The 26,451-nt window shown below is 42.0% G+C and overlaps 1 protein-coding gene across 2 annotated transcripts in view; it reads right to left on the minus strand.

The window, feature by feature from the left end:
* Positions 1 to 9,651: 9,651 nt before the first annotated feature.
* The window catches only part of LOC138788419 (pleckstrin homology domain-containing family G member 4B-like), a 77,167-nt gene continuing 60,367 nt past the window's right edge, over positions 9,652 to 26,451 (minus strand). The window contains exons 14-24 of one of the 2 annotated variants that reach the window (XM_069966266.1): positions 20,962 to 21,851; positions 19,824 to 20,073; positions 18,494 to 18,583; positions 18,161 to 18,385; positions 17,893 to 18,063; positions 17,458 to 17,635; positions 15,723 to 15,839; positions 15,366 to 15,632; positions 15,063 to 15,280; positions 12,371 to 12,431; positions 9,652 to 10,002 (exon numbers count right to left, since the gene is read on the minus strand). In XM_069966266.1, coding sequence (XP_069822367.1) covers positions 12,390 to 12,431; positions 15,063 to 15,280; positions 15,366 to 15,632; positions 15,723 to 15,839; positions 17,458 to 17,635; positions 17,893 to 18,063; positions 18,161 to 18,385; positions 18,494 to 18,583; positions 19,824 to 20,073; positions 20,962 to 21,851 — 2,448 coding nt within the window. In that variant the 3' untranslated portion in view covers positions 9,652 to 10,002; positions 12,371 to 12,389. The remainder of the gene's footprint in view (positions 10,003 to 12,370; positions 12,432 to 15,062; positions 15,281 to 15,365; positions 15,633 to 15,722; positions 15,840 to 17,457; positions 17,636 to 17,892; positions 18,064 to 18,160; positions 18,386 to 18,493; positions 18,584 to 19,823; positions 20,074 to 20,961; positions 21,852 to 26,451) is intronic. The other variant, XM_069966267.1, reaches the window with a different exon arrangement.

Raw genomic sequence — 26,451 nt, forward strand, 5'->3', positions numbered from 1 at the left:
TCACATCAACATGAGAAAAAGTCTCTAAGTAATACTCACCACGTCGAATGCCTCCAATAATCCTGCCTACATCAACTTCAGTGAAGGAATGTCCTTTTGCAGTGGCTGTAACAAAGTGTGGTTCATAACTGTTTCTTTGTTCCATCTTCAAAAAATACAAACCAAAAGATTTTTTTACATTAAAAAATTCTGGGTAGGTGCCAGCCTTACGGTCAAAAATATAAGTAGCTGAGATGGGCAGCACTCTTAGAAAGACGTATGCAGGTGCCAGCAGACGAGTCAATAATCTCATGTTTAAATTCAAATTCATGACATAATTGTGACACAGAAGGCAACTCCACCTAGATACTGGATTTCAAGCCGATGCAAGGAAACTACTTGGCTCTACTTGGTCTATGTGGTTCCTGTTGGTGATCTCTTTTCCTTAGTGAGGAGGATCGCCGGCTGCCCATGATGGTGTTCCTTACGATCTATGGGAAGACGCATCATGCACCTTACAATTACTCTATGATTTGCTGCTATCTTAGCTACTGAAATCAGCACCAGACTTGAATAGGATTATACACGGTGGGATTGCCTTCATGTGGACATTTACAAGTTTGTAAATATTTGTGAATATGCCAATTTCAAGTTTATTTTTACACATCGATTCACGCACGGGAGCACTGGGAAAGTGTGAGGTGTATCAATGGACACTATTCATTTCTGAATGGACTTGTGCTGGGACTCTTCACCTATTTGCCTACGGGCTCGTAACAGTTTGGGAGACACTTTGCTACACCAATGAATTGCACATAGGTGGAGCAGAATCATGTTAACACTTGAACGACAGAATTTTCTTTGCACCAATCACAATCATGTATCAATTAACTTTAACCTGAGTGTGTTTGCTATTGTATTGTCCTTAAAAGGCGTAGATGACGCCGAAACGTCGTGTATGACTTGTACAGTTGCTGTATGTGTATGGAATAAATCCAGGTGTTGCACGTTTTTTTCACTATTCGAGTGCTGCAGAGTATTTTTCTCTATTTGACTTGATCCTTGGTCTGGGATTTGTCTGCTGGCACCTGCATACGTCTTTCTAAGAGTGTTGCCCATCTCAGCTATATATATATATATATATATATATATATATATATATGTATATATCTTAGAGAGAGAGAATACAAAAACAAATGCTTTTAAAACAATGAAAGACTTAATGTGAAAGCTTGACTGACTTTCCTAAGGGGTCCTCATTCCAGTTCCACAATTTAAATACTCCAACTGATATTTCCCGGTTTTCGAACATCAAACTAAATCACAGTTAAAATAGTTCTCTAGAGGCTTTTTTTTTTTTTTTTTTTTTTATAATACATTGCTTTAATATTGCTTTCTTATATCATACCTGGGGGGAGGCAGTCTCTGCACAGCAAGCAGTAATTACTATTACTGCTTTCTGTGCTAGTGGTTCCAGCTTAGCAATCACTGCCGACAGTACATAGGCTGCAGCACACTGGGGACTGTGCGGCAGCACTTGAGCAGAGCAGAGATTGTGAACTGCAGGGCTTAGACAGCCCTACAGTTCCCAACACTAACATTGCTTGCAGCCGCGCTATTACACGTAGCGGTGCGCGGTCGGCGCCCAACAATTATAGGTTCTAACATATATCAACAATCAGCCGATGATCGTTGTCATCGGCTGATTGTTGTATTTATTACATGGATCGATAATCGGCCGAATCGGGCTGATTCGGACGATTATCGTTCTGTGTAATAGTACCCTTACTGCGGTCATTCAATAGAGGTTGAATGGTAGATAAAAAAAATATACATTTATTTTAATGAAGTTATAGTACAAAGTAATATAACTTTATTAAAGCAATGTATTAGCATATTTTTTTTAATTCAGTCTCCAGAGTACCCTTCTAATCAAATACTGTCTGAATGCAGCATAACCTAGGGAACAGAATGATGTTTTACTTACATCATTCTGTGCAGCCGTTCCCCTGATATCTTAGTAAATGGAGAAGCTGGGCACCTAACATTACTCCCCTCAATTATGCGCGCATGCTCAGTGGTCTTTGATGTTTTTGAGAACCTGCTCCCACTGCTGCTTTTGTATAGGCAGACAGATGTAAATCAGCAGCCATTGGGTGGAGGGGGCAGCATGGCACTAATTCTCCTGCAGGAGGTGAACAATGTGATACATAGTTTTTGAAAATGCCTGCATAATTGTCCAGCAATCTTTCATAAAAATAGGGTACGAAACATAAAGCTATAGGAGCCTGTCACCGGGCAAAAGTTTTGTATGTATAGATATGAAGTCTATAGGAAGATATGGAATCTCTTTGAATGAGTTGGTAGTGGGAGGTTACGATGGTATTCTACAGTGAATGGGCAACCAGATGCCTAAAGCATCTACAAAATAAGGCACATAAACCTAAGACCTGGCCATGGAGCAATGGAAGAAGGTGTCCTGGTTTGAGGAATCACGTTTTCTTTTACATCATGTTAACAGCCGGATGCTTGTGTATTGCTTCCCTGGAAAACAGGTGGATGCACTGTGAAAAGTAGACAAGGTGGCAGAGGCAATGTTTGAGTCCTAATATAAGCTTCATGCAAATTAGGTGATAAACCCCATGGGTCATTTCCCCGTGCTGAAAAAGCCAAGCAGTGTTTGGCCTGTCAATCTAAACAGACTGGGTGTTTGCAGGCATAACATGTTAGGAGAGAAGAGCCTGAACATTGCTGAAAGGTAAGCATTATAGAAGCAAAACAGGCTATTAGAGAACAATGTAGAGGTTCTTGTGTATTCTTTGTGCATACTTGTTTTAGCTGATGTGGCAGGCTTTGTTGCTGATTTCAATTCTATCACAGAAATGGTTGCCTAGGGGCTCATGCACACTGAGCAAAAGCCGAGGAATTGAAGAGGAATCCGCTCTTAAATTCTGCTTGAAATTCCTACTGTAAAATATGAACGAAGCAATGTCCCATTGTGTTTAATGGGATTTCCTCTCTGTTGTTCACACTGCAGAATTTCTGAGCAGAATTTTCTGCTGCAGATCTGCTTTCCACTCAAAGGGTATGTGCACACTGAGTAACTGTGACGGAAACTCCATCGCAGAATTCTCAGCTCGTGGGTCTCCGCCCATAGACTGCATTTTATGCACGGGCGGATTCCGCCCTCCGTCCAAAGAATGAACTTTTGATCATTCTTTGGACAGATGAAAGAATCCGCCCGTGCATAGAATGGAGTCTATGGCACGGGCGGAGACGCGCGCACCCGCCACAATCCGTGAGTGGGTGCAAGCTCAGAATTCTACAACGGAGTTTCCATCACAATTACTCAGTGTGCACATACCCAAAGAAGTATCATGTCCCTTCTTTGGGCGGATTCTGCTAGAAGAATCCTATTGAAGTCAATGAGGCTTGAATTCCGCTCAAATTCCACTCAAAATTAGCTCCTAGTGTGCCAGAGCAGAAAAGAAGAGGAATTTTCAAGCAGAAATCTTTCCTCTTCAATTCCTCGTCTATTGCTCAGTGTGCATGAGCCCTTGGAGTATTCACACATCCACAGAATTCTGTCCGTAAACGGATGCTACTCCGCAGACTGGAACGTAAAGCTCCCTGTATCGTGATTAATTATGAGGTTCAGAGCTCCTAAACTGTTTAAAAGTTTGCGCTGGTGTATTGACACACACAATTTTAAAAATCATAGTACAAATGACACATTTTACTGTGATTTGCACAACTGCAGTAAAGTAGCAATTGGGGAAAATTGTGGTAAAAAAAAAAGGTATATCCTAGTGATTACAGGAAGTCAGATGAGCCAGGACAGACCACTTTCTCTTACACAAAATTTCTGTGGCTCAGACAGATGATTACATGACCCTGTTACAGTAATGAGAGGCATGGGCGAAGCTGTACTGGAGAAGAGGGGGCTGTGCATGAAAAAAAACCTTAGAATGCTGCTTTAAGCAGGATTCTGATAATTTTATTGTATAGATTTATTTCTTGTGAAGTTTGTCTGTCTGTTTGTTTGTGTAGAACAGCAAACTTTGCACATAGTCATATGTAAAACATAGCTTTTGTTTCTAAAAGAGACCCAGATGTTGGAACATAATTATTGTATATTGTCCTGGTCTTAAAATTGATTAACCTCATAGAAGTAAGAGTCTGTGTCATTTGTTGAGAAAATGGCTACAATCAGCAGGAGGCTGCCTCTATTAGGATGTAAATTACAATATGCAGCATTTGTATGGGTTAAACAATTAGGCAGGTGGTCTGTGTAATCACTGTATAGTGAAAATGTAACAATCATTCAAAAGAGAACAAAAAACTAGTGGACATATGTGCAGTCCAACTACTGTTAAAATTGCATTACGTTACTCAGGAGAGAATATAAAACAAAAAATGTTTTAGCCCACCAACTAACCATTGTCTTGGATTCACACTTAGGCTGCATTCACACGTTCCATGTTCCACACGGAACATGGACGCGGAATGCCTGTAACGGACTCTCCCCCGCCCTGGCAGCATCTGTCATAAGATGATGGGAGCGGAGGAACTGTACAGATATGTGCGGCGCTGTCATTACAGCGCGGCGCATATGCATACAGTTCCCCTGCTCCCATCATCTTCTCACAGATGTTACCCGGGTGGGGGTAGAGTCCGTTACAGGCATTCCGCGTCCATGTTCCGTGTGGAACATGGAACGTGTGAATGCAGCCTAAGGGTACTATTACACCAACAGATCTGACGAAAGATTATCTGCCAAAGATTTGAAGCCAAACCCAGGAACAGACTATAAACAGAGAACAGGTCATAAAGGAAAGACTGGATTTCTCCTCTTTTCAAATCCACTCCTGGGTTTGGCTTCAAATCTTTGGCAGATAATCTTTCGTCAGATCTGTTGGTGTAATAGTACCCTTAGGGTGCTAACACACACGACCGATGCGCAGCAGATTTGATGGTGTGTTATTTACATTTACAAATCTGCTGTGTATCCGCAGCAGAAAATTTAGTGCGATACGGTGTGTGTGTGAGAAGCTAGCCTTGGGAGATTTATCAAACTGGTGTAAAGTAGAATTGTCTTAGTTGCCCCAAGCAACCAATCAGAGTCCATTTTTCATTCCTCACAGATTCTTTGGAAAATGAAAGGTGGAATCTGATTGGTTGCTAGGGGCAACAAAGCCAATTCTTCCTTACACCAGTTTGATAAATCTCACCCTTAGTCTTTTCGTCAGATTGTGAGGAATGGATCCAGTACAAAGGTATACTGCTAATGTGGTCATTGTTTGCTTATACCAAGGAAAAAATAAAATCCTGTATTTGTGAAGTGGTGTGCAAGCTCTATCTATAGAGCTTTGCACACAGTTCCCTCTCCCAGTACAAATGATTGACAATCATAAGGGATCCAAACATAATTTGTGATGTGCCAAGAGGCTGATCTATGCACCAGCACATCTCTCCCTACTGTCAATATTGACGAGATGCATCCATGTCTTCCTGCCACTGCCATACATATTATCAGTAGTGTGATAATATTTTACATTTGATTTCAGGCTTTCCTGATTCCAGTCAAACAGTATGTAGATGACTTGATGCTCCTGATGTCTTACAAAAGCACAATTAAAGGGGTTATCCACCGAAGAGCTACAATATGAAATGCTACCTCACCAAGTCACTCTGAGTATTTTGAGCCCTCTCCTGTCTTACTAGCTGCTGCCATTCCTGAGCTACAAGTTTTCTAAAAGTTTTCTAAAAGCCGCTCTATATCCAAGAACTACATTTCCCATCATGCATTTCCCTGATTGGTCTGTTTGCGTACTCGCCCCCTTAGTTTTCCTTCCTGCCCACTGCTGTTATTACTATTGCACAATAAACACAGAACTGTTTTTTCACTGATTTTGCATCACATCACCCCAGTATGTATTTATTCATTCAATAAATTCTTTTAACGTTATTTAACCATCGATAACTTGTTTTTGGGACAACGCTGACCTAGAGTACCATATGCTTTTTTCTGTTTCTCATGTACACTCTGAGAATATCCATAACATTTACAATATACAAAGATGTGTCACAAAGGTACATATGTCTGCTTTTACTGACAGCAAGTAGAGATAGAACTAAAACTTTTCATATTACAGAAACCTAGGCTCAGGGACACATGTAAGTCTATGGAAGGAACACTTTAAAGGGGTAGTGCGGTGTTAAGCATTTATTCACTAAATAACACACATTACAAGGTGTATTATTTAAATGAATGCCCCCCTTCCCCATGTTTACCTCCACCCACACTAGACCCGTAACTGTGGTGCATTATATTTACGTATTCGCTTAGACATAGGGTGGTATTGGGAAGGGGGATTGTTTAGAATATTGTTTTCTGTTACCTGGATAACCCCCTTTAAGGGTCCATTTACACAGAAAGATTATCTGACAGATTAACTGCCCATAATTTTAAGCCAAAGCCAGAAATAGATTTAAAAAAGAGGAGAAATCTCAGTCTTTCCTTTATCACCTGATCTCTGTTTATAGTCTGTTCTTGGCTTTGGCTTCAAATCTTTGGCAGATAATCTGTCAGATAATCTTTCTGTGTAAATGGACCTTTAGACTCCTGCAGTGGTTAGAGGTATGTGGATATATCGATTGTATATTAACGCCACAGTAATGGTTTGTTTGGATTCTGCTTCAAAATTAGTGCAAGACTTGCAGACGCAATGCCATTCCATAAAGTTCTAAAATCTTTTTTTCCAGACAACCTTTACCATAATCCATGAACACTATAACATTTTCAACTAAATATAAATACAAAACAGACTGTGACAGATATGTGCAACCCTTTTTTCTTTTTCTTTTTTTTTAAATCAGCAGTCAACCGTACAGCTCCTTTAGATAGCGGTTATATGAAAGGTACCATGGGTCTCCTTAACCCATCTGTCGTCTTCTATAACATAAAAAAATATTTTTTCCCTTATGCAAAGAGTCGGAGGCTTTCCCAAGCTCCTGAAATGCTGCAAGCTGGAATGCCTACTGTCTCACATACCTGATCTTGCTTGGGACTCCAGGTTTCAGGGGTTAAAGGGGTACTCCAGCGTGGGGGCTATTTTGGGATCTGGCCGGGGAGGAGGTGGCTGAGAGAAAAGACGTCCACTCACCTCCCCAGATCCAGCGGCGGGTCCCGTATCGCGGCGCTCCCGTCCCTGGCTACTTCCTGGTGTCTGACGCAGACTCGAGACATGATGTGTCAAGTCTGCTCAGCCAGTCAGTGACAGAGGCGGGATCTGAGTGGACTTGAAACGGATCCCGCCTCTGTCACTGACTGGCTGAGCGAACTTGAGAGGTCACGTCTCGAGCCCGCGTCAGACACCAGGAAGCGGAGCGCCGCAATACGGGACCCGCTACTGGATCCGGGGAGGTGAGTTGGACGTCTTTTCTCTCAGCCACCTCCTGCCTGGCCAGATCCCAAAATAGCCCCCACGCTGGAGTACCTCTTTAAAACAAACAGGGATAGGAGGGGAAGCAAGGAGGCATTACAGTAAGCAGACACATGTCCTAGGATTGCGACACCCTTCTGTCCCTCCTCTCCGCCCTCTTTATCATTAGGAATGCCCCTGGAACATTTTCTCCTGTTCATCACCTGTCTGAACACTGCACATGTACTGGATCATTAAGTTACCTGTGCAGTGTTCTGACAGGTGTAGAATAGGAAAAATGGTGAAGAGGGCACAGATACTCTAGGCCACGCCAATTTGACACAGGGCTGCAAGTTTAAAAGTTGTTTTTTAGGACAATAAACTGCATCACCTGCCAAATGGACCCCAGGACAGATCTTGGATTAAAAGCAGCTATCCGGTGGTACAAGCGGTTTGGGGAAGCAGATTGTGGGTACAGAGTCACTTTAAAGGAGTTATCTGGCTTAGAAGACATGCCCACTTTATCCCAGAAACTGCACCTTTCTTGTGCTCACTGCAATTTAGCTTCATTTAATATCACACACAAATCTGACAACCCCATCCAGACTGCAGGTATAGACCTCCTGAGTGTTGTCCTCCCAGAAGAGCAGCATAATACCAGGTTTGTGCTGACTCTGGTGTCACAGCCTCTGTGTTATTGGTCTGTTATATGTTCTTCACAGTTAAAGGCTTTGGAGACATTGCTTTATGCTCAAAAGCCTCCAAAAGCAGTGTGTCGCAGTCTACAGAACCAGCGGGCTACAGTCAGCATTACAGGGCACAAGATAGAGGCCCCCTATGGGCATCAGAATCTTTTAGGATATGCAGAGTGTTCCCTGTGTTAGGTCTCATATCTACACACAGAAGCTTCATAGCCAGCAACTGCTATCTTACCATGTAGTAAGAACTGTCCACAAACAGTTGGGTGCTTTACACTCTCCACAGGGTATTTCCTTCATCCAAGAATTACCATTTGCTGTACTTAAAATTTGTTATTACCCCCCCCCCCCCTTGCAACATGTGAATTGTTTATTATTGTTATTCTCAAAACACTGACCCATTCCCTTTTAGGGTATAAACCCACACACCGTAAACGCAGCAAATACGCAGCAGATGTGATGGTGAAGATTTGATGCTGTGTTCAGTTATTTAGATCTAATCTGCTGCGTATTTGCTGCGTATCGCAGTAGTAAATACGCTGCATATACGGTGTGTGGGTTTGTACCCTTAAAGGGGTTATCCAGCGCTACAAAAACATGGCCACTTTTGCCCCACTCTTGTCTCCAGGTCAAGTGTGGTTTGCAGTAAAGCTCCATTCACTTCAATGGAACTGGGTATCAAACCCCACCCAGTCTGGAGACAAGAGTGGTGCTAAAGTGGCCATGTTTTTGTAGCACTGGATAACCCCTTTAAAAGGGAATGGGTCACTGTTTTGAGTTAGAAAAACTGTGTGTAGATTTTCTGTGTGAACATATCCTATAAGCATGCCTGCTGAACTGTTCACAAACAATATGCAAGAAGATACAGCCCCAATTCTGAAACTACCAAAATTTGTTTTGGGGATCTTAGTTCTGTATGTCATGGTTGCACCTCCTGATTGAGTAGTTGTACCACATTTTCCAGAATGCATTGGTTTCCTTCAGCTGTTAATCAAAGTTCTCATTCTCCCTAAATAAAGATATATATGTATCTGTGTATATGACAGGGAGATGGTGAGGTAGGCTGGAAGGTCTGGTCAGAGATGGTGACATTACTTGGGGTGGGGCTAGAGCTCAGAGACAATATCCAGCCAAGCCTCCAGAGAAAGAGCATGAAGTGTTGTCTATGCAGACAGAAAGGGAAGAGCCAGGCCGCTGTAGACAATACACATTTTGTGGTTTCACTATTTTCTGCACCATTATTTGCTGTCAGGAGTGAAGCATGGAAAATCTGTAAAAGCCAGTACTATTAGTGATAACACTATATTAGTTATATTGTGGGGTGAAAATGTAGTTTAAATACATTTTTTCTTATACTGGGTAACTCCTTTAATTTTATTAACAATGGTCCTGTATAAAGCTTCAGTAGTACCATGTTAGACCTCACCATCTACGTACAACTTCTCTCCTTCTATCCTGAGATCTGTAGTTTTGTAGATGACTATAACACTTTTAAATCAACAACTTCCAAAGCAAAAAAAAAAAAGAGAGAAGTGGAATAAACCTGTTTATTCATGTTTGAGCTTTACCTCCAGTAAATAAATTATTTCTAGTTTGGAAAGAACTATAACAAAATACGAACCACATCAGATTCCAGTTCAACATCATGAAAACTATTACATAAAGGGTTTTGTTATTAAATACAGAATAATTTTTTTTATAAATTGTACAAATTGTGCAGCTTAACAGGTAAATCTGTCACTGATACCAAGCAACAAACTGACAGCTGAAAATAAACTATATACACGGATTGAGAAATATTACACATGAGCAGGTCACTAAATCATCTGTTAGAAGGGCTGATATCGATGAGGCTGCAGCTCAGTCATATCCACCGTCCAACACTGAAGACTTGTTCACACCTAGAAAATAAAATCGGTGATAAATACTCTCAGCAGCTTTTACCAAACATGAAAGGTTTTTTTTTTTTTGCTGCTTGTAATAGTTCTACTAACAAAGCTCATGCAACCAAAAGTGACAGTCAATGTTTAAAGGGAACCAATCACCCAGAAAATCAATGTAAAGACAAGGATATGTGCTGATAGATCACCCAGCACACTTCCCAAATATGCCCCTGTAACCTCTGTGCCCCCCTCAATTAGACAGTAATCTTACTTTGTTCAGGTCACACGCTGTATGTAAATTTTTGCTAACTAGTCCTGGTGGGCGTATGTAGTCCTGGTGGGCGTATGTAGTCACGGTCCGGGGGCGTATCTAGTCACGGTCCGGGGGCGTATGTAGTCACGGTCTGGGGCTGTAATCACGCCCAGAGGGGCGTGATTCGGAGGCTTGCGGTCCAGTGACGTCATCCGGCGGCTTGCGTTCCGCGTCGCGGCCGCGCTGACGTGTTCGGGAACCCGCGCATGCGCAGTACGTCAGCGTCGTCTCCCGCCGTACTGCGCATGCGCGGGTTCCCGAACACGTCAGCGTGACCGCGACGCGGAACGCAAGCCGCCGGATGACGTCACTGGACCGCAAGCCTCCGAATCACGCCCCTCTGGGCGTGATTACAGCCCCGGACCGTGACTACATACGCCCCCGGACCGTGACTAGATACGCCCCCGGACCGTGACTACATACGCCCACCAGGACTACATACGCCCACCAGGACTACTTAGCAAAAATTTACATACAGCGCGTGACCTGAACAAAGTAAGATTACTGTCTAATTGAGGGGGGCACAGAGGTTACAGGGGCATATTTGGGAAGTGTGCTGGGTGATCTATCAGCACATATCCTTGTCTTTACATTGATTTTTTGGGTGATTGGTTCCCTTTAACCTTACGAAATCTATGGTAATGTGACGCTACTGTAAATTATAGAGAACATTACAAGTCATTTAGGAGTTCTGTGGGCATACAAAAGTGCAAGGTTGAAGAGTAAATTTTGTAAAATTTGTGCAAAATAGAAACTGATGTAAACTGGCCATGGCAACCAATCACACCCCAGCTTTTATTTAACCTGAGCTGTGATTGGTTGATTTGGGCAGTTTACACTTGTTTCTATTTTACACACTTTATTACATCGGAGCCTTAGGGCACATTCAGACTTTCCGTAAATCAGGAAAGCTGTGCACCGCAATGACAGACCTTCTGAAGTCATATATCATTATTATGCTGGGAGCTCAGAATCAGTGCTAGTGTACTGACACAGCCGCATGACTATTTGAACAGGTTTGGAGCTCCCAGCATAATAATTATACATGATGCAAATGTTACCTTTGACAACTCAGAATACTGTACTATATTCATGCTATCATGCTTATCTCTGTTTTATGGCCTAGTTCTCACATCAATGTATAGCATATGCCACACATACTGGCTAGTGGTCAGTGCAAGGCATGCCATCAGCCACTTAGTGGCTGCACTGGTGTCCAGTCTTTTAATGTAACCAAGCTATGCATGTTTTTAAAATTCTTTTGAAAATATAGTGAATCATATAATCTCATACTATAGTGATGTACCTCAAATATGAAGGGTTTTGCCAATTTTCAATTGGCCTATACATGTATGACTGGTGGAGGTCCGACATTTGCACTAATAAGCCAAATAAAGAGGCTGCAATGATATCCATGTAAATGTGGCTGTGCCACTGGGTGCAGTTCAATTAATTTACGTAAGCGAGGCTGAGGCTTGGGTACCACCCATAACCATACCAGTCTTAACACTGCTGTCCTGTGTAAGCAATCAGGAGGCTAAAACAATTTCCTTCTGCTGTTTGAAAGATATTGTTGGACCACCACTTAGGGTCCATTTATACAGATTATCTGCCAATGATTTGAAGCCAAAGCCAGAAATGGATTTTAAAAGAGGAGAAATCTCAGGCTTTCCTTGTTTATAGTCTGTTTCTGGCTTTGGCTTCAAATCTTGGGCAGATAATCTTTCAGTGTAAATGGACCCTAACTGTGGTTTATAGGCAATCATGCGCTGTAAACTAACACTTCCCTTTGCTGTCAGCAATCATCAGCCATACATCTTTTACACAGGGAGATGTGCAGACTATGAATAAAATTCTTAGCACGGCAAAACACACTTGGCCAACAAACTTGTTCTTTTTCTGATTAATAACACAGGACGATATTGGCTTGGTTGCCGAATAACTTCTCCTTGTAAAAGGGTTCTATGTATAGGCAAAAAATGTAAACCCCTTTAACCTCTTGGCATGTTTCACTGTTGCTATCATGTACACACATGGATCTGTTACATGTTTAAATGGTGAACAGACACTTACTGGATTGTTAGAAGAAAATTCAGACAATGGTGGAAGGACTTAGGGAAATGTGGCTTGGATTCTGGGGAAAGAAGCAGTGGTAAGCGAATGGTTAGACTGTAGCATATGAATTATAAATGTTTTCAGTCATGGGGCAGTATGTTAGCAGCAGCCAGAATATGCAGAGAAATGATTAAAAGAAATGATGAGTTCCTAGATACCGTAATAATCTATTAAGGACTGTATCCAATGATTATATCAATAAATTAGGAAACAAGTGTTTGACAATAATGTCACTGTATTGCCATACAAAAGAAGGTAATATGTTCCAGATTTTTTTTCATACTATTTCAAATGCTGTCTATTCATTGAATAATATTTACCACCAAAAATCCACCAGTTCTCCCATGCATAGTGATGCCAAATATGTATACACTATATGGCCTCACTATGCTGTCAATAACAAACATCCAATTTAAGTTAACTCACCCCAAGATATATAACTTTCTAACACAGAATGTTTTTGCTTGTTTTTTCCCCCAACAGGAAGTTGTGTAGTTGGTCTGTTTTCAATGTAGTATAGTCTCCTCGCTCTATTCCAAAACAACAGATTTCTAGCCTCAACCCCACAGTGATGTCATCACCATGTTCCTGTCATATACATTTTTATTTTCATGTTTACAGCATGATGCCTGGTGCTGAACAATGCCACAGACAGAAGAGCACAAGGAATAATACAGCAGCTTCTGCAAACTGGAGAGAGGGTTTCTTCTGTGTAGGGCAAAGTTCTTGCAGCACCTCTGGGTGTGGAAATGGTAGAAATCCTGTAGGAGGAGAGTAGGCAGGGAGAAGTAGATGGGAGGGCTGTGATTGAGAGTGGAGGGAAAGCAATGCATTCTGGGAATTGATATGGGCAATCACTCAACTAGGAAGTAGTGAGAGCGCAAGGGAGAGAATTACTGACACATAAAACAAATAGATTTTTGGTGGTTTCAGAACCGGGGCAGTTCTGCAGATTTCTCATTTAGCTTTAGACGCAGCCTCTGTACAAGGGTGGTAAGCGCCAGGTACAGAAAATGTTTAGTAAAAGTGCAAAGTCAGGTGGGGCCTCAAAAGAAGAAACAAAAAATTGGCAGTCGTGTGCAATTTTTGGCGTAATGTACATTTTGCATGACAGTAATGTTTTAAGATGTTTTGCACCTTAGCTGGCACTTAACATTCACCAATGTCCAGATGGTAACCATATTGGACCTATATCTGCCTGTATCCTTGTTTACTCGTGCCAATCCTTGCCTGTAACGCAATCTGTACAGTTCATTGGTAGTTAGTGTAACCTACCATTTCTTGTGATGTCAGTATGTAGTCACTAGCGTTGAGCAAGCTCAAACAATTTAACAGGTCTGCTTAACACTAAGGGCCAGTTCACACGGAGTAAAACTGGCGGAATTCCAATCCCGCCAGCCTCCATGTCATACTGCCTCGCGTGCCTCTATTCTTCTGCATGAAGAGAGGAAGCACGCAAGCCTCCCATAGACTGCCAGTATGACACTGAGACTGGCGGGATTCTGCCAGTATTACTCTGTGAAAACTGAGCCTTATAGTCGCGCCTCTTGTGGTCTCTTGCCAGGTCAAATAACCCAGCAGTCTTTTTCCACCCCATGGCTTGCATAATTAAGACACATCACGCTGCTCCTTTTTCTCCATGCCAGGCCCAGCACATTACTGCAGAGAAATTTGAGTGTAAGGAAACAGGATCAAATGGGGAGCGGCATCAACGGCAGGGGAACAAAGCAGATATTAGTGCAGATAAACAGCAAGGGATACAGACAGCTATAAAGAGACCCTATGTAGGAGCAATCTGGACATTTGTGAAAAATAAGTGCCACCTAAGGTGTAAAATTCCTTATGTGTGAGCACCTTATGCCTATGCAAAAGAATTCTTTCAATATAAATAAAAAACTTCCCCCTTGTACTTATTTTACTATAGGGGCACAAGTTAACAGGGAACACATTCAGTTAATATGGAAGAGGGGTATGCACAGTGTTGCTCGATAGTAATTTTTCACAAAAGCGACACCCACCACTAAAGGTACACCTTAAGAGTAGCTTCACATGTACCGGATCCGCAGAGTATTTAACGCTGCAAGTTTAATAATAATGCTTTTATTTGTATTGTGCGCACAGAGGAGGAAACCCATACAAACACGGAGAGAACATACAAACTCTTTGCAGATGTTGCCCTTGGTGAGATTTGAACCCAGGACCCCAGCGCAGCAAGGCTACAGTGTTAACCACTGAGCCACCGTTTATTTTGCAACGAAATCTATGAAGGTCTATGGGGTTACATATTTTCATTCCACTGCGGATATGTAACCCGGCCCCCTTATCCCCCTGGCCCGGAGCATACATTACCTGCTCGGCGCCGTAACTGTGTGACAGGCGCCGAGCAGGTAGGGGGGGGGGGGGGGTTAAAGGGGCTGGGTCACATACTGGCAGTGGAATAAAAATTCCGCTGGGGGTATGTAACCCATTCACTTCACACTACCAGGATCCGCAGTGGATTTCGCTGCAAACTCACAGCGTGAAATCCTCTGCGAATCCGGTATGTGTGAAGCTACCCTAAAAATTCACTTGTGTGTTGGTTACAAAAAGGCCACTGTAAGGTATAGTAATACTAGCGTATCAGTGTGGGGTGAATAATTGATTCTCTTACTGCAGAGATGTATTGCCGATTTATGAATCTGGATTTTCCTACAACTGGGGAGGAAACACTGTTCCTTCTTTCTGGAAAGGTGTACTGTGCTGAGGCATCACATGGAGATCCAGCATCTTCAGACAGATTGTCCTGGGGAATACTGGAGACACAACCACTGTCTGAGCCACTGGATCCAGCACCAGACATACAGTGAGAGGATTCTGAGCTCTCTGTGGCTGTAAGTAAAAAAACACACAACAATTACCAATCACTGACCAGCAAGGACAATGCAGTAAAAAGACGGATAAGTATGACACGCACTCATGGAAGGCTGGCTGTAGCTTGTTTCATTCTCCAGCTCATCTTCCTCTAAGCAACTGCTGGTCTCAAAGGGTCTGTTAGGTGACAGTACTCCAGGCAGAAGTGTTTGGTTGACATACATGTGCAAGTTAAGGGGTCCCAGCAATGAAGCTGAAGAAGGGCCACAGGCTGAAGGCACAGAGTTACACGTTATAGGAGCCTGAGTTCTCTTGTAAGGATCAGAATGATCAAATAAGGATACTGCAATGGAGGCCCTGGTCCTTGCTCCTGTACATAAAATACAAAAGTATTAGCTAAATAAGTCTGACCCACTCAGTCTTCCTGTACATAGAGTGTGGTAGCATTGTAATTCTATACCTCTCCCTTTCATGATGTAATCGATTGCCCGGTTGTTTATTGCTGCATCACTTGGTTTGATGTCCAAAAACGGCTTGTTACCGACACCCATAGAAACCATTTCCTGCATGCGGATCTCTGTAGTAAGAAAACCTCGGTCATCATAGAGAATGGAAAAAAAAGTATGACGATCAACTATAGCAGTGCAGTGGCTTGGGAGCCACATGCGACTTATCATATGTACTGGCAAATGATATTTCAGACATATACTAATCATCATAGTGTGTGAATCAGGATGGTATAATACTAATGTAGACTAGTTTCCCATTTTACACTTTTAAAATTTCACCCTCTTCATTGTTGTAATGAACGTGACTCACAAGATACAAAAGATTAGTGGAAACTGTGTAGAAAGGAGTAAGGTTTGCTAGCACTCCCAGACCCAGCACAACCCACATGTAACACAGGGATCCACAGCAGACCAGTCAAATACACATGTAAAGAAGACACAAAGCTGACAAGGATCAACATTTATTGTAGACCACCCGGTCTCATCCCTGACATGGCTAAAGCGAAGCAACGTATGCTGGAAAATGGCTTTACTTATTATGTGGCTGCCTCATCTACAATAAATATCGATTGATTTGTAACCTTATAAATTCCGTCAGCTTTGTGTCTTCTATGCATTTGTATAGAAAGATTAGGGAACTCTGTTCTATTCTGCTGATGCGATTACATTTCTTTTTCACAAATATATCTGTAATGTACTGAGACCTACCCATTCATCTAGAACAGCAATGTACAACCTTTTTACCACATGGCCAGCATTGTCAGAGAGTACTCTCAATGCGCTTTGCATTAGGAAATATTCTTCCATAGAAGCAATGCTGACAGAATATGGTACCTCACGCTCCACACTTGGAGTCTGTACAGCAGTCCATGGGCACAGAATATGTAGGATTTTAGCGCTTTACTTTCTTAAAAAATGTTTATGGATGTCCCTAGTGAGCAGGTACTCTGCTGGCAATATTGTTCAGCATGCACACTGTTGGTGCCATTGGAGTACTTATAGTACTATTTTGGCAGTTTTTAAAGGGAATCCATCACCAGGTTAGTCCATAATCATCGGGCAGTATGCAGTTATAGGGCCTGATGCCTTTTATTTTTTTTAACCTGTTGTGATAAATTTAAGATTGTGAAGTCCATTACACACCCCTGTCAATGCTGAGGACATTTATCATGAATACCGATTAGATGGCCACACCTAACTGCGGGGTGGGAGGATAACATTTTACTATTCATCTAAATGTTTATCAGATTCAGCACAACTAACTGAAAAAAAGAAAGGGACAGATGCGCTCAGGGTCACCAGCTCTAACACCACATACCACCACCCTTTAAGTGGGCACTATGCCTAAAATATAAAAGGTAATCCGCTAGGTACTAATAAAAATGTATGAATCTGCTTGCAATATTAATGGTGAGCATTCCATTATACCCTCCTTATTCTCATCCATTGCTGGCTGAATGGTTAGGACACCACTCAGTAAACAATGCTTTGCTTTACTTCAGAGGAAAGTGCTCGCTGGTTAACTCCGGCTACAGGCTATGTCTATGTGACAGGCACTATTCAGTAACTAATGCGCACTTTGAAGAACAAGTGATGTCTGTGCATCAAACATATGTGGACCAAAGCGGACATCCCCTGTACTTCTTATTCAACATCCCTCCAATGCAGGAAAGCTAGTCATTGTACCTTTATTTCTGGTTGCTTGCTGCCACAGGATTTTAGCAATGTCGGACGTCCATGCCTGCTTGATTTCTGCATTACTAGCTTGGAGAATGTGAGTGTCATTGGATTTCCGCCTCCTGAACCAAATCTCAAAACGCAAACCACTATCTCCAGAGTTTTCAGTCAAACCAATGTCTGCTGTCTACAAACAGAAGAAAAAGGTATAAGTGCTAAACCCCAACTAGAACTGGACAGGTAGAAATAACTCAGCCAATCAGATAGGTTCATAGAACAGCTGACAGACTACTGACAATACACCTGATAATACAGTCTGGTGCAGCTCAATGTCACTAACATAGTTTACCCAGGACAAGGATGTATACATGATATAGTAGCAATTTCATGTCCTGGTTGTTACAGCTTTCTGTTCTACTATTACAAAACTGAGATTTTACTTACTTTAAATGAACGCTTGTAGATGTAGACATCTAACCCTCCCTCGATCCTCTTAGGCTTGCTGAATAAGATAAGATCCTCGAAGAGGAAGACATGTCTTTGACACTTCTTCCGGCCCAGCCACACTGTGAACTCGTCTTGTCTCACCAGCTGTCCTTGCTCCTTTAAATTTACCTGATGCCACAATACATGTGAGATGCAGTTATGGCGTCTGGTCATGTGAAATATGATAAAGAATCAGATCAAGTAAATGAAGTGTTTAATAACTCACATCACAATCCCGTATGGCGTCCATAGCCAGAAGATCATTGCCATGACGCAGCTGGAACTTCACCATTTCCTCAGCTGCCCGTAGGTATGCCAACTCCTGCTCTTGCGCTTCCCCACACTCTTTAATCAGATCCTTTAGGAGAAGTGCATACTTGCTCATTCTCTGAATAGGTTTTAGCAGGTATGATGCCAGGTCCATCTTGTCTCCCAGCTGCCGCTGCTTATTCTGGCAGAAAGCCACAAACACTTTAAACTACCATTTCACACCAGAAATCTAGCCCTCCTAAAGTGAATGTTCACCAAAATATCCACAAATTTACTGCAACTTTCTTACCTTAAAAAATATGTTTCCATGGCTAGCAAGTAACAAGTCTGACCTAGGCTTATTCTTGCTGTACAAAGCATACATTCCAAACTGGTCTTTCTAGAAGGAGAATAAAAATAATATGTAATATATATATATATATATATATATATATATATATATATATATATATATATATATATATACACACAGTGTATATGTCAGATAAATAGGCCACTCACACAGTTTTGTTTTGTTTTAAAATTTTTTGTAACATTTAGGGTGCGTTCACACAAAGAATCCACAGCAGATTTGATGACCCAGATTTGATTTGCTTTGAATCTGTAACTTCAAATCTGCGCCATCAAATTCTGCGGATCCTGTACGTCTGTTTTGAGTATTCATCCAAAGGATTAGCGCCCATTTTATTATTTGCGACTTTTTAAAAAGTCGCACAAACAGGTGCAGGCCTATGTCTGGTCAGTGCGACTTTTTACTTAGATCTGTACAGTGATCTGTAGACTATGAGGGAGATTCATCAACCATGGTGTAAAGTGAAACTGGCTCAGTTGCCCCTAGCAACCAATCAGATTCCACCTTTCATTCCTCACAGACTCTTTGGAAAATGAAAGGTGGAATCTGATTGGTTGCTAGGGGCAACTGAGCCAGTTTCACTTTACACCATGTTTGATAAATCTCCCCCTATGTGCACAGTTTATTATACAATACATCTTTGTGGATCCACATACATACACCCCAATACAGTCACCCTTTTCAGTAAAAACAATATTGTGCTATCTTTTTGTGATCATTATTCTTTCACATGCATATGAAGTATGATACTTTCTGTGATGTTATGAAACTTCGAGATGCATTTTCAGTTTTGTATTCTCAATGCAAAAAATGTATATATGTATGTTTGCATGTTTCTTTGTTATATGAAAAGTAATGTTAAACAAAAAGGATATGATAAAAATATAAATTGCTGGAATCATTTCCTTCCACTGGGGCTGTATGTGAGCTTGTTTTTTTTTTTTGTTTGTTGGGAAACTGCAGTTTTTTATTGGTAAGATTTTGGGGTACATATAACTTTTTGTATAGTGCTTTACAAGTGACAATACCAGACAGGGGCAGGTTTTTATTATTTTTTATGAAATATTATTTTGTAGGGGGAAATGTTTGTTTTTGTGTTTTTTTGGTGGTGGTGGGGTTATTATATTTTTTTACTTATTAGTCCCACAAGGGGGTAATGACAAGCAATTTCTTGATAGAATACAGTGTACTTAGACAGGTGGATTCCACATATGGCACCAACAATGGGCACAAAGCAAGTATCACTGACTCCAGAGGTACCACTTACATGTCTGAGGAAGCAGTGGCTAACTCTTAGAGGATGATTGCAGCAACTCTCCAGCTCCTTCAGGAAATACTGGCTGTGGAAATCCCTCAGCTTCTCTAGGTTTCCAAAGATAATGCCTCTCTTCCCCCGAAGGTCCTGCGGGAGGTCGATGCGATCCATTTCAGGAAAGTAGTTCTCACTGATATACCACAGAGATCTGACATATTCTCTCTCTGTAGTGACCATTTCATCGATGATATGCCGAAGTTTACTACAGCAGAAGAAAGAATTATAAAGTTTAACTTTGCTTAAATTCATACCTAACCCTTGTGTTGTCCAGAGCATGTGATCAAAGAGTGTTACAGTATGGTGGAAGAGTTAAAGTAGGATTTAGAGCATACTTTATGGCTCACAACAATATAAAAGGCCAGATGACATTTTTGTGTGACTAATGGGATCCCCAAAAAACACTTACTACTATGTAAAGTAATAGGGTCATGTTTGTTAACCTAACAAGCTGTGCCTCCCCTGCAATACCACAACTGCCAGCATGCCCCAACAGTGAGGCAGGATATCATACTTCAACTGATGGCAAGCCGTTGGGGAGCACCAAGCACAACTATAAATCAATAAATGAAAGAAAAAAGCAATAGGGGCTGTGTGCAGGAAAATTAACACTGAAGGAGACACAAACACAAGCACACAGTATGCACGCTCACCTGATGGGGTCGTACTGAATTACGCACGACACTATTCAGAGCTTGAAACTGCAGCCCACCACCTTCCGGTAACTCAGTCAGCAAGTTCCGTCAGCAAGATTAGCACAAAGAAAAAGTGACAAAAGCAGTGGCTATCCTTGCACAGTCCATCTGGATCACAGAGTTTCCTCAATGTCTGACTCCACATTCTGGTGAAAAAAGTTCTGTATTTGCATGAAGAAAATGAGGGTGGTCTCCTCAAAACACATAGCTGAAAGTAAATAAAGAACTTTTTTCACCAGAACGTGGAGTCAGGATCCGAAACCCAGTGATCCAGACGGACTGTGCCAGGAAAGCCACAACTTTTATCACTTTTTCTTTGTGCTAATAAATCAATAAACAGAAACATATTTTGTAGCACCAGTAATTACATTTAATTCTTTCTTAAGAAGGTCTCCTACCTACTACGGCATCTTCCTTCTGCTGAGGAGACACTACTTCTCCTATCACTCATCATTCTTTCTGCCGACCACTCCATGGACAGTGGTAGTCTGGGGCTGCAGGGATGCTCTGCCAGCTCTGTGCTGCTCACTTCCAGTCCTTTAATGAAAACACCAGTGTTTCCTCTTCTGGCAGGCTCGCTGAGTCTACGCTGACAACCATGGCTGCCTGCATCAGTCCCAGGAAGATCAAAACTCTGAGCCTTTCTTAGCAATCTTCTTCCCATTGGACGGGATGGTGTAGGAGTTGAGGACCCAGAAGGCATCTGATGAATCATTTCAAGTTTAAGGTCCTCCCCAGGAGAAGTCTGAAGGGACAGCTTGCGCACTCTGTACGCTGATGATGATGCAACAGAACTGGCACTGGAACCAGGCGGACTAACTCTGAAGGGCATCTGGTCCATATCAGGTCGGTGACACAGAACTCTCCCAAGTCTCCTCTCTCTGCCACAGACAGGCGAGTTTAGTGGCTTATTCTGGGCATAAAACACATTCATGTTCTTATCTGAATGTACATTCTGGTCTCCAACCTCTGAAGGTCTTGATTTCATAGTGTTCTGCTCAGACACTGTACTTTTTGCTCTCAGTGCAGCTTCAAGTTTCTTCTCAAAAACCTGCCTCACCTCCTGACACTTTGACCAGGCAAACCTCCACTGCTTGACCCCCTTCTCACTCTTCAGCTCATAGGTGAGCTCTCTCATCTCCTCAAACTTCTTCTCTCCAATCATTGGATGCTGCACCTTGTACTTTTCAAGACTTTCGAGGGCACCAATACAGAGCTCAGGGGAATTACAGTCATCCAGGCTGATAGCAGCAAGATGTCTCATGCCATCCAGGGCCCATTCATAAGCCTGAAGAAGCAAATGTAGAAAGTCAGAATTATCATATAACGGTAGAAGACATTAACATCAGGTCACAAAAATAAGGAACTGGAAAGGAGAACGGCTGATTATACCAGTAAAACACAGCAATCGCTGAACTCAGGGAGACCAGCGACAAAAAAAAAAAAAAATAAGATGGAGTACTCACTAAAGAGTCTCCACTGATGCATTGCCCCCTATAAATTTAAATATGCAAAAGAAGGGTCCGTGGAGTCTAGTGAGTACTCCATCTGATTTTTTTTTTTTTTGTCGCTGGTCTCCCTGAGTTCAGCGATTGCTGTGTTTTGTTGGTCTATTTTTCATTGCCCCTGTTAGCCAGAATCCTACTCCACACTGACGAGGGGCAACTACCCCCAAACGATCGTCTGTGGATGGATGCCTGCCTTGGTAAACCCTTGTCATGTCGCAATACTCGCCACAGAGTTAGACTTTGACGTATAAGGGGCCACCCTGGTATTTCCCTATTTATGTTCCAATGCTCGCAATCGAGTGGGACTTGAGGGGCTACGTATCGGGGAGATTTGGTGATCTCCCCACTGGGAGGCACCCCATTGGCAATAGGCTTCCTGTGTTTTGAGACTCGTAACTGAGACTCCACGGACCCTTCTTTTGCATGATTATACCAGTCTCAGAGAAGAAGCTGTCCTCATGTCAAAAACAGATGTCCCAAACCTGTGAGAGGCCAATGGTCAGAAAAGTGACTGAAAAATGGAAGAGACTCTCCGCCGCCGCGCCCCCCCCCCCCCCAAAAAAAAAAAAAAAAACACGAAAAAAAAACAAAGACCCATCAGACAATAGAGGAAATAAGCAGCTACATAGCTTCAGCTTGGCTGGCCCAGAGCGACTCCCTTTCATGATAGTGATCCTCACTGGGTATTAGATGGGACTATTACCCAAAGTAGCCGCCAAGACTGCAAGTCGCTATTGTGCCAATTATAGGACGGGACATTTAAATGCAAATATATGTGCTTTGATCTGTTCCTAGAGCTTCCTGAATGCCCTGCAGCGTATATACTCCTGTATACACATTTTATAAATACAGTTCTCATATGTACAGGGCACAAGCATCCTAAAGAACCTTCAGAATGTAAGCTTCTCTGTCAAATAGTGAATTATTATCCCAAGAGAAGCCAAAGTGATCTACAATTCTGATCAGTGTCTGAAACATCCAGGTTGGTGTCTTTTCTCAGAGACATTGTGGTGCCAGTCATCTGATATATGGGGGCGCCACCTGCTAAGTATTCATAATGCTGCCTACATAAGAACAAAAGGGGTTCTCACCGTGTGGGAAATCGGACCCCCCGACTCCTGTAGAGTCTCACAAATAGTCATGTTCCATTCTGGAATGTGGTCACCTGACTACAGGCTCCTGAAATTCATGGAGGGTGAAGCTGTGCCAGGATGAAGAAGGCACCCAGTACAATAGAGAACCCACTATGCTCTGCAGACAAAAGATTTACTGCTTGTCCTGAAATGCCCAGTCACACACAGTATGAAGCTATGAGCACATCTACAGAGCGTTTCATCCACACACAAGTCAATGTCTGTACATTATGCTGGATATTCCCATGACACTAGTCACTGAATAACTAGCATTCATTTACACCTCAGTCATCACTGATTCCTAAAGAACAGATTGGCCGTAGCCTTAAGATTTAACTTTTTTTTGTTTCTTTTTAAATATGCCTAAAAGTTAAGAACAAAAAAAACTATTATACTTACCTTAGAAATTGTGTGCTCCTCCGCTTTTTCTGTTTGTCACTCATACATGATATTTTAATGAAATATCACATCACGTGATCATAGCTGGCATTTACTGGTGTATGATGTGATGCCAGTGTGGAAAAAACATCATGATGTGACAGTCTCTTAAGTTTATATACATCATGCATTCCCACAAATAAAGCACTCTGTGATAAGATGGCAAGCCAAAAATTAGTGTCAAATATTAATAAAGTGACTGCATCACACAGGGAAGAACATCACTGCCAGTGCACATGTATGGAATCAGCCACAGCTTCTTACAGAATACATATTGTTTGCTCTGTCAGTCTCTTTCTGAAACCCACTATACTGAACCTGCCCCCCTCACTCTCCTCAACTTAGTACATCTGCTGGGCTTGTAATGCACCTGATGTACCCACCATGGGACTTATAGGGCAGCTCTGCATCTCACACAAAGGTGTGGAATTTCAAGACAACTTAGCTAACCTCTAGTAATTAGTCAGATGTAGGAGAAACTCCATGAGACTATAAGAAAAATGAGAAAAAGCCCAGAAATGGGTCAGTACGCCTTTGCAAATATTAATGTGTTTGTTTGTCATTTAGAGCCATGATTAAGGGCAAGAGTGCCCGAAACATAGCAGCCTTTTAAATTAATTTCTAATAAAGCAAATGTTGATTTTATGAGAGCTGGAGACTTCTCCTTTTTCTATAAGAAAAGTGGTTGATCTATAAAAGGAAAGTGACACTGATCAGTACGGGTGACCCTCCTCCTCCGACATACACTGGTCACATCTGTTGGGAGGACAGATGTATTGACACCCCCCAATTCAGCAGCAGCTAGTGGAGGGCAAAGACCCTCTTATATATGCAAGTCTTGAAGTCATCTGAAGGAAGGGGGCTTGCAGCAGCTGTTGACCACCGAGGTCAGCCCCTGCCATTGATGCGCTTCTCATACTTCAATAGACACACAGTTTTACCCAACACAATGATTTGTTGGGAGCGGAGGGTCAGAAGAGCATATCCACAGGGACTAGGCCGAGGCCTGTACAGCTGCTAATGTTGAAACTCACACTGTTCCAGACAGGTGTATGGAAACAGGTCAAAAACAGAAGACAAAGCCACACTTACAGCAAAACAACATAAAGGGTGAGGGGTCACTTTATCCACCTGTCACCTTAAATGCAGCTGTCAGGCTACGCTCAGAATTGTAGGTTTGCAGCCACTGGTGAGCCATAGTTGCAATCCACTGTCACCAACAAATCCAGGTGTGAGGGAGTTAACTTGTACCCACATAGACCGGGCTCTATTTCATGTCACTCGTTGTGTTCCAGCTCAATGAGCGATGATTAGAGATGGAGCAGAGGAATCAGGCGTGGTCGGAATTTTAATTCCGCTGAAAGGAATTAGCCAAGAGAGGTCCAGAAAGGGACAGCAGCTTCTCCAAAACCAGAGAGGGGATGCAGCGCATGTTGTAAAATGTTGGGGTTTTGTTAGCAGAGATCTACCATGGTACTGTAGGTCTCCCCTTTAGCAAAGACATCAGCTGGGAGCTCGAATTTTACCAGTACACAAGGAAACTAGTATTTCAAGTTCTCCTACATAAAAGGTCTTTTCTCCTGGGGTCTCTCAATATTGGCCAGTGTTCACAGCTGCATCTGGAGGTCTCCAGTTATTTAAACAGATCTGAGCAGGACAATTCTTTGTTCCGCAGACTGAAAACCTTTTTTTTATGTATGTTAAAGCATAAAAAGGTCACAAGCAAGCTCAACCAGTGTATGATGGAAAGTGATGCAACTTTTATACAGAATTATACAGAATTTTAAGATATCTGCTTGCTGTCAGTGAGTAAGGATATTTATGATTACATCCAGTGGCCACACAGACCTAATAATTTTTAGATTTGAAGTTTTGGTACAGCTAGGCAGGATTCAGACTGCAAAAATGCAAAATTAACCTATAGCATTTTTTTGGCTAAAATATGCTGCAGCCACATAATCTGCAGCAGAAAAGTTTTTTACTGCGATTTTTTGCTGCTCTGGACAGTTCCTGTCACAAAAACAGGAGGCAGCAGGGGCACTGTCTCAGACTGGGAAGAATAAACCACTTCCTGCAGGACATACAGCAGCAGATAAGTACTGAAAGACTTTAGATTTTTACACAGGAGTAAATCTACATATCTAACTTTCTGACACCACTTGATTTAAAAGAAAAATTTTTTCGCCAGAGTCTGTTCAGGTTCAGCTTCTGGATATAAACAAGAATGATTCTATTGATGGATGGCAAGCCAAGAACGTACACACCTATGCACCACGGGGCTTGACTTGAATGCCCCAAATATCTGCCAAAAACTAAACCAACTAGACAGTCAAAAATATGCACTGGATATCCTGAAAGCATGAAGCACTGTTATTAATCAGGTGCATTATTAGCTTGTCTAGTCTAAGCTTACACTCTCTAAGAACGACAGTTTTATTTATTTATTGCCTCTAAAGTCTTCACTGTACTTTTGCAATTCATCACCAGCAATCACTACCCTGCTCCATCCTACAGAATTATGCATTGATTTTGAGACGCTGATCTCATTGGCTGTAAAAATTACAAAGGAGATGTCATATAATTAAATGTTCTGCAGGATGTATGAAAAGATGGATGTCATTGAGTTCATGTCTTCAGCTATAAGGAAACAGCACCTAGGCAAAGGCTACAAACTTGCATAAGATCACATAAGAGAAGTAAGAAACAGCCACAAATGTGCAGTCATGTGGAATAAAACAATGATCAACCCCACAAATCTGCACTCACTTTATATCTGAGATCAGATGCAGAAGGCAGTCTAGTATCCTGT

This window comes from Dendropsophus ebraccatus, chromosome 4 (assembly GCF_027789765.1).
Source record: "Dendropsophus ebraccatus isolate aDenEbr1 chromosome 4, aDenEbr1.pat, whole genome shotgun sequence".
Classification (NCBI taxonomy): domain Eukaryota; kingdom Metazoa; phylum Chordata; class Amphibia; order Anura; family Hylidae; genus Dendropsophus; species Dendropsophus ebraccatus.